The sequence below is a fragment of the Amblyomma maculatum genome, chromosome 6 (assembly GCF_055883805.1).
Source record: "Amblyomma maculatum isolate TAMU_Amacu chromosome 6, ASM5588380v1, whole genome shotgun sequence".
NCBI lineage: Eukaryota > Metazoa > Arthropoda > Arachnida > Ixodida > Ixodidae > Amblyomma > Amblyomma maculatum.
The window spans coordinates 106,801,617-106,815,388 of record NC_139349.1 but is presented as its reverse complement, the minus strand read 5'-3'; the positions used below and the strand labels follow the sequence as shown (position 1 = coordinate 106,815,388).

Below are 13,772 nucleotides of genomic sequence, written 5' to 3'. Positions count from 1 at the left end.
GTGGTAATTCCCACTCTTTTGACATTTTTTTTTTTAATTTCAGTACTAGTACTACTGGAACAAAAATTCACTGCTTATTTTTCTCTAATAAAGTTTGTTCTCATAGTGTACCGTTCTCCTTATTACCTAGATTTCGCAAATTGAGAACCGCTGAGACTGCCAACTGCGCGCGCGCGCGCCAGCCGCGTAGGGCTCACGCGGAAGCGGATTGCGCGACGCTCCTGATAAACGAAACATATTTTCCCGGTCCCTTGAGGTTCCGTTTATCGAGATTCTACTGTATATGAATTGTAATAACATTTAAAACTCAACCCTACAACGTTTACTTTGACTGTTATACAAATACTTTATATCATGCAAGCATTTTGCAATTTACATTACATTTTTATGAAATTATTTTCATCTTCGGTGTTACATGAATGGTTTCGCATCTAGCGCTGAAAGACGGTTTTGCTGTTGCAGACGAGTTGCTGTCATGTTAGCCTTGAAGAAGCTTCGATGTGATCACTGCTCATTCAGTTTTCTTTTTGTTCCTATTCTTGTACAGGCTTGGGGAAAATTTGGATTAAAATGGACAAAAGTAGCTACCGTGCAGCAATGTATGTCATGCTTGTCGAACGTTTGCTGAACGACAGTGTTTTTTATACCCGTTCACGTGTGCACGTTGACGACATGCCACTGCAGCATCTACCTTCTGTACTCTTTAATTTCGGGGCTGCACTCACCACGAAACTCGCGAGCGACAGCGCGAAACCAGTCAAAAGCCACCCGCCGCCGCTGAAGCAGACGCTCAGCGACCAGTGAGCAGGTCGCGCCCCTTGCGGTGGCGGAGAGCGTAACTCAAGGAGAAAAGTTCCCATTGTTCGAAGGCCGTAAGAAAGAGCGCGCGCTCTCTCCCTCGAGACCGGCAGCACCGGCAGTGTATGTGTTTATGGTTGAGCATTTTTTTTATAAAATAACTAAAAACTAATAACGCTAACGTAATAATATACAAAACAAACATTATTAAAAATTAAAGATTTCAAACGACTTGGAACGTTTTAATAATCTTTAGGAGTTACTAGATTTTGATCAACGCAAACTTCATATGACTGATCATCCGCGGCGCCACTGTCGCATAACATCTTGAAAATGTCGGACGAGGGTCATTCGAAATTTGACTCCTGCGGCGAAAGCCCTCACGTACGTTCTCGCAATGAGCAGATTGACTTTGAAATGTACAAGAAAATGGTTCAGTGGTACATCGACCAGGTTAGAATTTTCTCGCTAAAGCACCATCTCGTGCTTGCTACTATTTGTGCTTTTTACATACGTGTGCGAGACTCTGCTGTGGAGGTTTCGCGTGAACGCAGTTGTACTTGCCACAAGTTGTCTGTATTCCGCATCACAACTGATCACATTGCTTGTTTTCGCAGCATCAGTACACAACTGCTTTGTTCTGGGCTGACAAACTGGCGTCGATATCAGGAGGTAGGAACTTGCGAGCTCCCCATTTCTTGTATGCCCCTTAATTTGACGTCTCTTGATTTCGACATGATCGGCATTTGTTTTGTTCTGTTTATGCAGAATCCACTGAGGATATTTATACCGTGGCTCATTGCCTGTACTTGAATAAGCAGTACCAAAGAGCGGCACACTTCATTGAAAGCAGAGACCTTCATAAGGCAAGTACTGTCGCAGTTGCTTCTGTCCCGTTAGGCAAAAAAGACAAAAAGAAATTTATGAGCTCTGTGAACTGCCCCCCCCCCCCCCCCCTTTTTTTTTTATTCTACAGAAGCACCTTAATTTCAAGATTCTAGCAGTGAACAGCAGGGTAAGTTTACGGCTTTTGAGTGTCCCATAATGACGTGCAGCATTTTTGTGCAGTGTGAGTGCTTGCTTACGTGTTAGGTGCAGTGTGAGTGCTTGCTTACGTGTTAGTTTTTACGCTGATATTAGGGTTGAAAGCTGTGTTTGCACTGTGGGGCCCATCTGTTAATGACGATAAACGCTGTTAGCTTGCAGGCAAGGAATATAAAGCGGCCATTGAAATCTCTGAGGCACCTCTTTTGGATGCTGCTCCTACTACTATTGAGAGTGCAGTGGAGGACTCCATCTCACAACATCGGGTATGTCGTTTTTATGAATGTAACATTTTTGGATGCAAGTGGTGCACATATGAACATTTAACATCTATATAAGTATCCAATCCAAAGACTGCGGGCCATTGCTGAACTTTTGCTCACCTTGTGGAACTCTGAACCTCGGGAGAGAGAGAAAGGCAAAGCTGGGTTCGTATTCCGATTTTGCGTCGTTATAGAAAGTGTCGCTGTCTCCCTTACCTCGAGTCATCAGGTTGGTGGAAACACCGGAATCAGATGTCAGTTTGCTTGCATCCACTTTCGGTTCTGACATTTCCTCCCAGGGAGATAGCAACGCTTTCGATAACGACGCAAACTTCGAATACGGACCCTGCTCAGTTCCCAAATCTTATGAAGCTGCAAGAGATGCCACAACTTATGTGGTACTCAGCTCAGGCATGCATGTATTAATTAGCTCTTACACTTTTAGTGAAGGCTTTAGTTGCTTGCAAACAGTAAGTCCTATCAAATATCTATTGTCTAGAGCTCGCGGTCTGTGTTGGTGCAGTAATGTCATCTCCAGGAACCTGACAGGCCTAGCTGAGTCATGGAGTTCAACCTTTGACTCATGTAATAGAATCAGGTCATGACAGGGTGGCATGACTTTCTCGACTAAATAGGCTAAGTCTTTGTAAGTATTATCTGACCAAAGATACATGATGGCAGAAATGGAGGAAAAATAGGGTTTTCTTTTATACTGGCATTGTTGCATTTCTGAGGCATTGCATTACTCCACAATTTGGGCACTGCCTTTGCAGAGCCCTGTTTAACAGTGGGTATTTCAGCAGGCCATGTCAGACTTTAATTACTGAAGTTGACTTTTGTCAACATGTAGTTGAGAGTGGGACAGCCTTACTCATCCTGACGTATGGCTTTATCCACTCTTGCTGGAGTCATGTAAATGAGTCAACAGGGAGAGAGAGATGTTAAGCTGAGTTGGCAAATATTTAATTCTTTGCCTAATGATGAGACAGCAGGGGTTCTGCATAAGCCTTATTTCAGAAACATTTGTTGCCATACCATGAAAGTTGACCTTTTATTGTGTAACCAGCATGGCTGGCAGGTCATTTCAGCAACAATATTGTGAAGTGTCAAGTGGCACCCCGTTTATTAGATGGTATACAAGCCTTCGTATTGTGTCATAACCCAAGGAGCTATTCAGGAAGATGCGGAGGTGAACCTGAGAATCTGGTCTTTTACGCACCGTGCCAAGCGGTGCAAGGCACGTGTCATTATTATGTAGTAGGATATGTGTTCATTTATTACCTCTGACTAAGAAGCCTCAGTCAAGGAAGGGCCTAACAAGACCTGTTTTACTAATTTCAGTTTGACAGAAATGACTAGAGCAAATTGTGCTTCTCGTGAAGGAAGTTTCGGCCCATTTGTTTGGAGAGCAGAAGTAATTCTTTTTGTCAACAGAGTGGAAATTCTTTTGCCTTAATTTGTTCATTGTTACACGGGAAATTTTGCTAATTACGGGCGCTGCGATCAAGAACAACGAGAGAGGAAGGACAAGGACAGGCACTACTATCAACTAAAAGTTTCTACCTAAGAATACCTAGGAAATATCTGTGAAGCGCATGTGCCTTTGGTTGTCTTCTGCGAGTATTTAACCTGTGTTTCTTTGAATAAACTTTCAGTTGATAGTAGCGCCTGTCCTTGTCCTTCCTCTCTCGTTGTTTGTCGCAGCGCTCGTAATTTGCATACATATACGAACTTGCTCAACTCGTATTACAGGAAATTTTTTATTTCTAAATGAACTCTTGCCTAAATAACAAAATAAACAAGCAAGCATCTGGCTTCTAACTCTGTCAACACAGAGAATCACTGACACAGTTATTCTTGAACACATGACAACTGTGGCTATACAGTGGAAGCTACGTGCGCAAGGTACCAGGCTTCTTTAATGGAGTCAAAGATACAGGCTAGTAAGCTGATGTGTCACCCTCATAGCTGCACCTACATAGCCGCACAAAACTCTCTGAAACTACTATAGTAGTTTGGTCTACTATCTTAACCATTTACATCTACTCTACTCAATTCACACCCATAGGTGTATATTTCAGAATGTGCTAGTTTTGATCAAACTGAAGACTTCTATAATAATTGTGTTTGGAACATTAGAGGCTACTTTGCAGGTTTGATCCTGGCCACAGTGGCTGCACATAAGTGCAGGAGGAATGCAATAGTACTTAATAACGGTACTACTACTACTACTACTACTACTACTACTACTACTACTACTACTACTACTAATAATATTGTGAGACAGCACTTGCACAAAACGTCTGTTCTATTCCAGAGCCAGCTGGCACACAGCGCGCGACGCTCCGAGCAGCAGTCAGCGATGATGATGATAATGATGATGGATCTATACAGATGAAAGAGGTGAAAGTTCACGCGTTGCGCTCACACAAATCCCCCCCGACAAAAGAGCGGCCACCCTGGTCGCTGATTACAGGGATGAGGGACGACGGGCATAGGGCTTCATGCGCGAGGCGTGGACGATCTCTTCGGAGCGACGACGTCGATCTGCGACGGTGTGCGAGGGAATAACGCGATAGTTCACCGGAGACGTTTGTTGGAGTACTGTATAAGGGCCAATGTAACGATGGAGAAACTTCTCACATAGGCCAGGAATGCGGATTGGTGTCCACAGGAGAACTTCATCACCGGGGTAAAAGCAGGGAGTTCGATGGCGTTGATCATACAGGGCTTTGCGTTCCTGTTGAGCATCTTCAGTGTTCAAACGGGCAAGTTGGCGACACTGGGCCATACGAGTGGCAAACTCTTCGCCCAGAGATTCAGACGTAGAGGGAGCAGAGAAGAAAGTAGTGTCCAGTACTGTCGATGGTTGACGGCCATAAACTAAAAAGAAAGGGCTATAACCAGTAGTGCGCTGAACAGCGGAATTGTAGGCGTAGGTGACGAAAGGTAAAACGTTGTCCCAGTTCCGGTGATCAGGAGCGATATACATGGATATCATGTCGGACAAAGTGCGATGAAACCGCTCGATGAGTCCGTTGGTCTGAGGGTGGTAGCTAGAAGAAGTCTTATGGACGGTGTTGGCTGCGCGCAGTACTTCCTCAAGGACTTGAGAAAGAAATGTCTTTCCACGGTCGCTAATGAGAATACGAGGAGCACCATGACGCAAAACTATCGCACGCAGGAAAAAATCGGCGACTTCAGAGGCGGCACCGGAGCGAAGAGGTGCGGTTTCAGCGTACCGCGTTAGATGGTCGATGGCAATGACAACAAAACGGTTGCCGTCTGACGTCAAAGGGAGAGGACCAAATAAGTCAATGGCGACCGTGTCAAAAGGCACAGATGGGCAAGGTAGAGGTTGCAGTAGGCCAGCAGGAGGGGATGTTGAACGCTTGCGATGCTGGCAAGACGGACATGATGAAATGTATTTGGCGACGCTGGCAGAAAGCCCAGGCCAGAAATAGCGGCTCTTGATACGGTCGTAAGTTTTAAAGTGGCCTAAATGTCCAGCAGTGGGGTCGTCGTGGTAAGCCTCCATAATTTTAAAACGAAGGGAGCGAGGGGCAACGGGTACCCAGCGTTGACCCGTAGGGTGATAAACGTCGCGGTAAAGTGTTCCATGGTGAAATCGGAACCGACGAAGCTGACGGCGCAAGCGACTGTTTGGGACAACTGATTCTCCACGGAGGCGAGCGATGATTGTGCGGCAGTAAGGGTCAGTCAGCTGCAGGGACGAGAAATCAGCATTGTTGTCGAGTGGAGCTATAGTGATGGGTGCAACATTCAGGTGGCCAGAAGAAGGCTGACTCGGATGGCAGCAGGGAGAGGAGACCGTATGTGGGGCCGCGTCAGTAGGTAGCAATGGGCAGCGGGAGAGGGCGTCAGCGTCGAGGTGTTTTCGCCCAGATTTATAAGTGATGGTGAAGGTGTATTCTTGAAGACGTAGTACCCAGCGACCCATTCGACCCGATAAGTTCTTCAGCGATGACAGCCAACAGAGTGCGTGATGGTCTGTGACAATGGTGAAGTGGCGGCCATACAAATAAGGTCGAAATTTTTGAACCGACCAAACAACAGCGAGGCACTCTTGCTCGGTAATAGTATAATTACGCTCAGCTGCAGTAAGCGTACGACTGGCGTATGCGACGACTTGCTCTTCAGACACTGCGTTGCGTTGCAAGAGAACCGCGCCAATACCGTGGCCACTGGCGTCTGTGTGAAGTATGGTGGGCGCGTCAGCGTCAAAATGGCGAAGCACAGGGGTGGAAGTGAGTGCCTGCTTGAGAGCTTTGAAGGCGTCTTCACATTCAGTGGACCAGGTGTAAACCACTTGGGAAGACACGAGCTTGTGTAGCGGGGCAGCAATTGTTGCAAAGTTCCGAATAAAACGGCGAAAGTAGGAGGCTAAGCCAAGGAAGCTGTGAAGATCTTTCTGACGTTGGGGCCGAGGAAAATTAAAGACAGCCGTAATTTTTTCGGGATCAGGCTGGATTCCTGCCTTACTGACGACATGGCCGAGTACTTTGATGGTCTTACTGGCAAAGTGGCACTTCTTGGTATTCAGCTGAAGCCCCGCCTGGGCAAGGGACGTGAGGACATCAGTGAGACGCTGCAAGTGCTGAGTGAAGTTTGACGAGAAGACAATGATGTCGTCGAGATAACATAGGCATGTTTTCCATTTCATGCCGCGAAGCACGGTATCAATCATGCGCTCAAAGGTGGCCGGCGCATTGCAGAGTCCGAAAGGCATCACGTTAAATTCGTAGAGACCGTCGGGGGTAGAAAAGGCAGTCTTGTCCTTGTCTGCATCGTGCATAGGAATTTGCCAGTATCCCGAGCGGAGATCGAGACTGGAGAAATACTCAGCGCCTTGAAGACAGTCTAATGCGTCATCAATACGAGGCAAAGGGTAAACATCCTTGCGCGTGATCTTGTTAAGTGCCCGGTAATCCACGCAGAAGCGGACTGAGCCATCTTTTTTGCGAACGAGGACCACAGGTGAGGACCAAGAGCTCGTGGATGGTCGGATGACATTTCGAGCAAGCATGTCAGCAACTTGCTCCTCAATGATTTTGCGTTCTGCTGCTGAAACGCGATACGGCCTTCGTCGAACAATAGCAGAGCCGTCCGTCTCTATGCGATGAGAGGTGACGGAGGTCTTCCCCAACGCTGAGGCGCACACATCAAAAGACTCTCGGTGCCGCAGGAGGACGTCTAGCAGAGCTGTGGACTGCTCGGATGTAAGGTCAGGGCTGATGGCGGCTGCGAGCGCAGAGGATGTCGGAAATTGAGGCTTGGCAGGAGGCGGTGGTGCGCTGGAAAGTGTGTTGAGGGGAACGGGATCGCAGTCAAAAATAAACCCAACTGTGGCTCCTCTGGGCAGTAAGAACGGCTGGAGAGTTGTATTAAGGGCCGCAATGACCGCGCAACCGCGGGTGAAGGAGGTGAGGCACGAGGCAAGAGCTAGGCCGTCGGAGGTCCACCGAGGAGCGGGCATAACGAAGGCTTCGCCATCGAGAGGGTAGTCCAATGCCACGATGATCAGCTGCTCGCGTCCTGGGGGCAAAACGAAATCAACTGCTGCGAACACGTGTGGTGGTGAACAATCAGAAGTCGGTAATGTATCGGGGTCCGCAAGATGAATAAGGCGCTCACGGCAAGAGATGAGGGCGGACGCCGACGATAAGAAATCCCACCCCAAGATCATGAGATGAACGCACGTGGGGAGCACAATAAATTCGATATGATGCCGCTGGTTATCGATGAGGACACGTGCTGTGCATTGGCCGGTGGGTTTCATAAGAGTTCCATTAGCTCCACGAAGTGGCGGACCGATGTATGGCGTTATAACTTTGCGCAGATGAGAACACAGAGAGAAATGCATGACGGAATAAGCGGCGCCGGTGTCGATGAGGGCCTCAACGTACAATCCTTCAACAATCACTACTAACATATTCGACGGTCGCCCAGGAGGAATTGTAGATTTCGAACTCGAAGCAGCTTTCCCTCCAAAAACTGCTTCGGTTAGTTTTCCGTTATAGGTTGGAAGGGTTGCGAGGCAGGACGAAGCGGTGACGTGCGGCGAAAAGGCGAAGGGGATCGGCGTCGGGAAGGACGCGAGGGCCGTGAAACATTGGTGGAATTCGGAGGAGAGGAAGAACGCCGGTAAAAGTCTGAGTAGGGCAGTGCAGAATCATCAGGCTGGCGCACGCGGGCACGTTCAAAGGGAGCATAACCCCGTTGCTCGTCTTGTTGGCGGCGGCGACAGACACGGGCAATGTGGCCACGTATCCCACAATAGTAGCACACAGGGCGGGAGGGGCGCCAGGCTGTAACAGGACGATGCACTGTAGGATATGGTGCCATTGCCGCGATGTGACCGCACACGGGTGCCGAACAAGTCGGGGAAGGCGGAGTGGGTTGCCGTGAAGTAATCTCGGCATAGGTTGGCAAGGAATGTTGGGGGGCGTTGGGAGGCGGCGAGGGAGGTTGGGAGGCAATGGGAGGTGGGGCAGGTGCCACAGTGCAGTTGAAATTCGTCAGTTCATCTTTGATGATGCTGCGCAAATTCACCGTTGCTGGCGGAAGAGTTGGAGATACTGCAGAGGGGTTGGTGAGGCCGTAGAGCTCCTCCCGGATCATGGTGCGGATTAGGGACCGCAAATTTCCATCTATGAGGGAGCCACCATCACTGGGGTCTTGCACGAGGCGGCAGGACTGTAGCTGGTCCAGACGTTGACATGTGGATGTGATGTCAGATACAGACGATGGGTTTTTAAACACGAAGGCATTGATAGCAGCAGTGTTGATGCCCTTAATTAAGTGGCGAACACGCTCAGATTCAGGCATAGCAGCGTCGACACGGCGACAAAGGGCCAGAACGTCCTCGATGTACGACGTATAGGACTCGCCGGGCTGCTGGAGACGAGCTTCAAGTTTTTTCTTTGCCTGCTCTGAGCGACCAGCCGGAGTGCCGAAAATTTTCTTTAGCTGGTCCGTGAATGTAGGCCAGTCAGCGATGTCATCCTCGTGATTGAGGAACCAGGTTTTGGCGACGTCAGCCAAGTAGAAGACGACGTTTAGCAGTTTATGAGCGTCATCCCAGCGGTTAAATGCACTGACCCTGTTGTAGTTGTCGAGCCAGTCGTCGACATCTTCACCGCGAAGGCCAGCAAAGATTTGGGGATCGCGCTGGCGGCTGGTGACAGTCCAGGCAGGGGCAGCCGCAGTAGGAGGAGGAGACGCCGGGGGTGAGCGAGCACCGTTGCCCTCATCCATAGCACAGGACCGTGGACGCAAGCGAAGGCCTGAACGGAGCTCCAGGGAGAACGGTAGGCGGGTCTAAAGCGAGAGGTGGGGAATACGAATCGCACCTCCGCCACTTGTGAGACAGCACTTGCACAAAACGTCTGTTCTATTCCAGAGCCAGCTGGCACACAGCGCGCGACGCTCCGAGCAGCAGTCAGCGATGATGATGATAATGATGATGGATCTATACAGATGAAAGAGGTGAAAGTTCACGCGTTGCGCTCACAATATTAATAGAAAGTAGTAATCCATGCACTCGATAAAGAAACAAAGATACGCATCCAGATACACTGGACACAAGACGATGCTCAGAACGCTGAGCAGAAAAAAGTTGGCCACCTCACACATGAAGTTCAAAACACTAATGCACCCCCCTTCAGGCCCCCTTTTGATGCCCGCTCCGCTATTCCCATCTTGGCATCCTCTTCAAGGAAAAGTACACATGCTCTCATTTCCCCTTGTACTTTCCCCCTCCCTCCTAACTTAACGTGATTGGAAGAGGTTTCCCATAGCAGGATAAGAGCTGGGGCGGCCCTTATCCCGTCGGGTGATGGGAGTCTGAAGAAGACATCGGGCCCACCACATGCCTGAAGTGTTCCACACCAGCCCCAGAAGTGGATGTTCGCCACTTGCTGTGTACTTGTGCAGGGACAAGGGCATCAAGGATAAAGATTCTGCAAGAAGTGGGACTGGCTACAACAAGGGAAGAGGACTTTTCAAAATGGCTCACCGACAACAATAAGAGCAGGAGTCTTCTTCTGTTCCTTACGGACAATAATTTACATGAGTTTCTATAATATGCCTTATGGAAGCTTGCGTTTAATAGTGCAGCGTAGGGCTTCACAGCTCACTGCCGAGGAGCTTGAGGAGCATTGCCTTTATATATCTTTTTCTTGCCGAAATGAAAACAAATGACATTAATGCAAGCAGTATCCTCCATTAATGCTCAAGGACTTGCAGGGTCAAATTGGAACTGAAGTAGCCTGTCCTGAGTCTTGAAGCTGTCGATGCTTACAACACCTATTGACAGCAGAGTGAACACCCTTTTTTTAAGAAAGTCATTATTTCTTTTTTTGCAGCATACCATACTTAGGGCTTGGTGTATGGTATATGGGGCTTGGTGTCCAATACTAACATGGGCTATGGGGACGGTGTAGCTGAGGCCTACGGATTTCTTTACACCACCTGGGATACTTCCACGTGCACTAACTTTGCACAGTAAACTTGGTGCCTTTAATTTTCTCTCCATTAAAACGTGGGTTCCATGGCCTGGATCAAGCCCGTGTCATTGAGATTAGCAGTCGAGTACCCTAACCACAGAGCCACCGCTCCAGGGGCATACATAGTTATATTAAGTCAATGCACTTTTTCTCAAGCCTCTTTCTGATCTCTTCTTTTTGTGCAGCTGGAGGCTTCGCTGCAGTTGTTGCAAGGAAAAGCATACGAGGCTATTGACAACCGAGCACTTGCTACTGAGTGCTACAAGAAGGCGCTGGCTCTTGACATCCACTGCTACGAGGCATTTGAAGCACTGGTGAAGCACCAAATGCTTTCACGAGAAGAAGGTATGTCAGCACACGCTGCATTTCAGTTTAAGGCACCTATTTTAATCTAGCCTTTCTTTTTCACATGCTAGCATTTAGGGCTAGCGCATTTGGTAAGGTGGCATTCCTCCTTTGACAGAGGTTCCGATTTTGATGCGGGATCTAGGAATGAAGCTTTTGACTTCTGAAAGGTTTAAGAAGAGATAGACTATTTCATTGCAGCCATATGGCTTAACTATAGTTGGTATTACGTTAATGGCTGCCTCAATAACTTCCTGGTGTGATATTTGGCAAATTGGTTTGGTTTTATAGGGTTAATGTTCCAAAGCGACTCAAGCTGTTAGGTACATCATGATAGAGGGCTCTGGCAATTTCGGCCAGCTGGAGTTCTTTAACGTGCACTGACATTGGACAGCACATGGGCACTTTACGCCTGCATAAAAAAGCGACCACCATGGCCATGATCGATCCCGCATTTTTAGAGCAGTCGAGCACTCTAGCCCACTGTGGCACTGCCACGGCTGCATTCTGTAAACTGGAGAGGCTGTTTTCAGTAGCGTAAATTAAATTTTAGGGTTCATTTTGAGTTCTGTTTGCTGTGGTTTGTTCATCCATGTGCCTGTAACAATTTGTGCGAGGGCTAACACTAATTCTCAAATGGGAACCAGCAGGCAATCTACTTTATCTGGCGCTCTTCATTTTTGAAGCACATTCGAGAAAGGGCCTCGACGCTCTCATCATCACCAGGCTGTAAAAAATATAAGTGAATTGATGTAATAAAACCTCGAATATTAACACAGAAATGTATTAAAAGGTGTGATAGAACACTGTTAGAACATATGCTTGTTTATATTGACATATTTTTGATAATCGCGACACTACACTCCACCGCAGCTGTGCAAGCAAGGATGGCATTTAGCGCCACCTAACGCACACGAAGGAAACTTCTCAATGGTCACTCAAAATGCCTGTGTAGCACCAGATGCTTCAATCTTTCTTGAAACTCTCAGTGCAAGTCAAGTTCAGTGAAGAAAGAAAGGGTTTGTGTGACACATATATTAAGATTGTTGCTTTGAGCACTTTAATTGGTTGTTGTAAGAAAGGTACTGTTGGTAGTATTTGCCATATGCATTTGGAAAATTATTAAGAGTTGAGTGCATAGCACATACACAAGTTGTTTCGTACTGGAATCAAGATCTTAAAAATAAAAGTCACCTCTAGCATGAATTGAGCTGGATGCGCTATGTTGGCACTAGCCAAGATTATCAGGCTATATCTTTTATTCTCCCTTTAAGTGACTGATTGACTTTGTTTAATTGCTCAACTTTTTTTAAATATTTGCTGCAGACCTCAAATATGATGCGCAGAGTTGTAGGGCAACCTTTAGAACCTAACAAATTGTTTCCTACATGATATGTCTCACTCCCTGCAGTGGCTCAGTGGTTTAGGCGCTCGATTACTGACCCCCGGGTTCAATCTTGGCCACAGAGGCTACATTTTGATAGAAGTGAAGTGCAAGGCGCTTGTGTGCTGTGCGATGCCAGCGCGCATTAAAGAACCCCAGGTGGTCAAGATTATCCAAAGCCCTCCACTGCGGCATCCCTCATGGCTTGCTCGAGTCTTTTTGAAACGTTAAACCCTATAAACCAATATGCTGCCATCTTAGGCAACTGCTGTGAGATGGGAATTGAACCTGGGACCTTTGGATCCCTAGTCATGCACACTACTCCTAGGCCATGCAGGCATGTTCATGTGGTTTGTTCGAAGTGAAGCTTTATCATGCTTTGGAAATTATTAACTTCACTTGTAGCTTCTGCTTCAGTGCCACAAAATGGTCCCAAAGTAAAACTAAACTTTCATTGGGACCACCTTACCATGAAATAAAAAGTAAAGATTGCTTGGTGAAGTCATCTCTCATGTTTTCTGCAAATAAGTAAACAGTACATGGAGGCTTGGGAAAGCTTTGAGAAGCAGTTAGTCCCATATAGGAGGCTTTGGTCAGGGCTGCCAGTAAAATACAGCTAGGTCGAGGTTAAGAGTCTGACGCATGCTGGAAGAGCTCGCATTTTGTCCCGGTTGGAAGTTGACTTGCTTACCAATTCTGGACAGAGATTAGGTGATAGTATTAGGCATGAATGCAGGTTGGATCTTGATGTGAGGTATTGTGTTTTAATTATCTTTTTTCTCTTTCAGAGGAAAGCATTCTTAACCTTCTTACAATGGCCATGGGCGCCTCTAGTGAAGACAGTGAGTTCGTCAGGTTGCTTTATTCAACAAAGGTTAAGAAGGTGAGCCTAATATAATGCCTGCAGGACAGTGGTGTTTTCACTCACTCTAGGCCTCTTTGTGCGTGCTCTTCTTATCTGTGATGGTGTTTATCGATGTAAACATTGCTCCCCTTTGATTTGCATTGGCCTCAGTACGACAAGCCAGATCCAACTGAACTTCCCAGTGGGCTTGCCCACCTCAGCGAGAATCTTGACATCGCCACTGCTGTGGCGGAGAGGTGCTTCTACAACTGCAATTACAAGCGGTGCTTCGAGATCACTTCAACGTAAGCTATCGTTTTTTGATCTGTTTTCTGTTACTACTTGTGCAACTGGCAGATTGGGGTACGTCACAATCCAGCTCCAAGGCCTTGCTGATTACACAGCCTTGGTTGATAGCGTAGTTCACCATTCTTTTTGAAATACTGACATAGGCACCAATGATGTTTTCAAAACCGTTGATCTACTTAAACCTTCCACAGCATTGCGGCGTTAGTTGTATGGGTGGTACATATAGTAAAGGCTTTTACAGCCATATAAGTTCAAGT

The 13,772-nt window shown here is 47.3% G+C and overlaps 1 protein-coding gene across 2 annotated transcripts in view; it reads left to right on the top strand.

Annotated features, from left to right (window-relative positions):
• Window positions 1–1,106: 1,106 nt before the first annotated feature.
• Cdc16 (cell division cycle protein 16) overlaps window positions 1,107–13,772 on the top strand; it is a 57,140-nt gene continuing 44,474 nt past the window's right edge. For both annotated transcript variants that reach the window (XM_084607242.1, XM_084607241.1), the window contains exons 1-8: window positions 1,107–1,251; window positions 1,416–1,470; window positions 1,567–1,664; window positions 1,775–1,813; window positions 1,998–2,108; window positions 10,819–10,978; window positions 13,151–13,245; window positions 13,378–13,511. In XM_084607242.1, coding sequence (XP_084463368.1) covers window positions 1,132–1,251; window positions 1,416–1,470; window positions 1,567–1,664; window positions 1,775–1,813; window positions 1,998–2,108; window positions 10,819–10,978; window positions 13,151–13,245; window positions 13,378–13,511 — 812 coding nt within the window. In that variant the 5' untranslated portion in view covers window positions 1,107–1,131. The remainder of the gene's footprint in view (window positions 1,252–1,415; window positions 1,471–1,566; window positions 1,665–1,774; window positions 1,814–1,997; window positions 2,109–10,818; window positions 10,979–13,150; window positions 13,246–13,377; window positions 13,512–13,772) is intronic.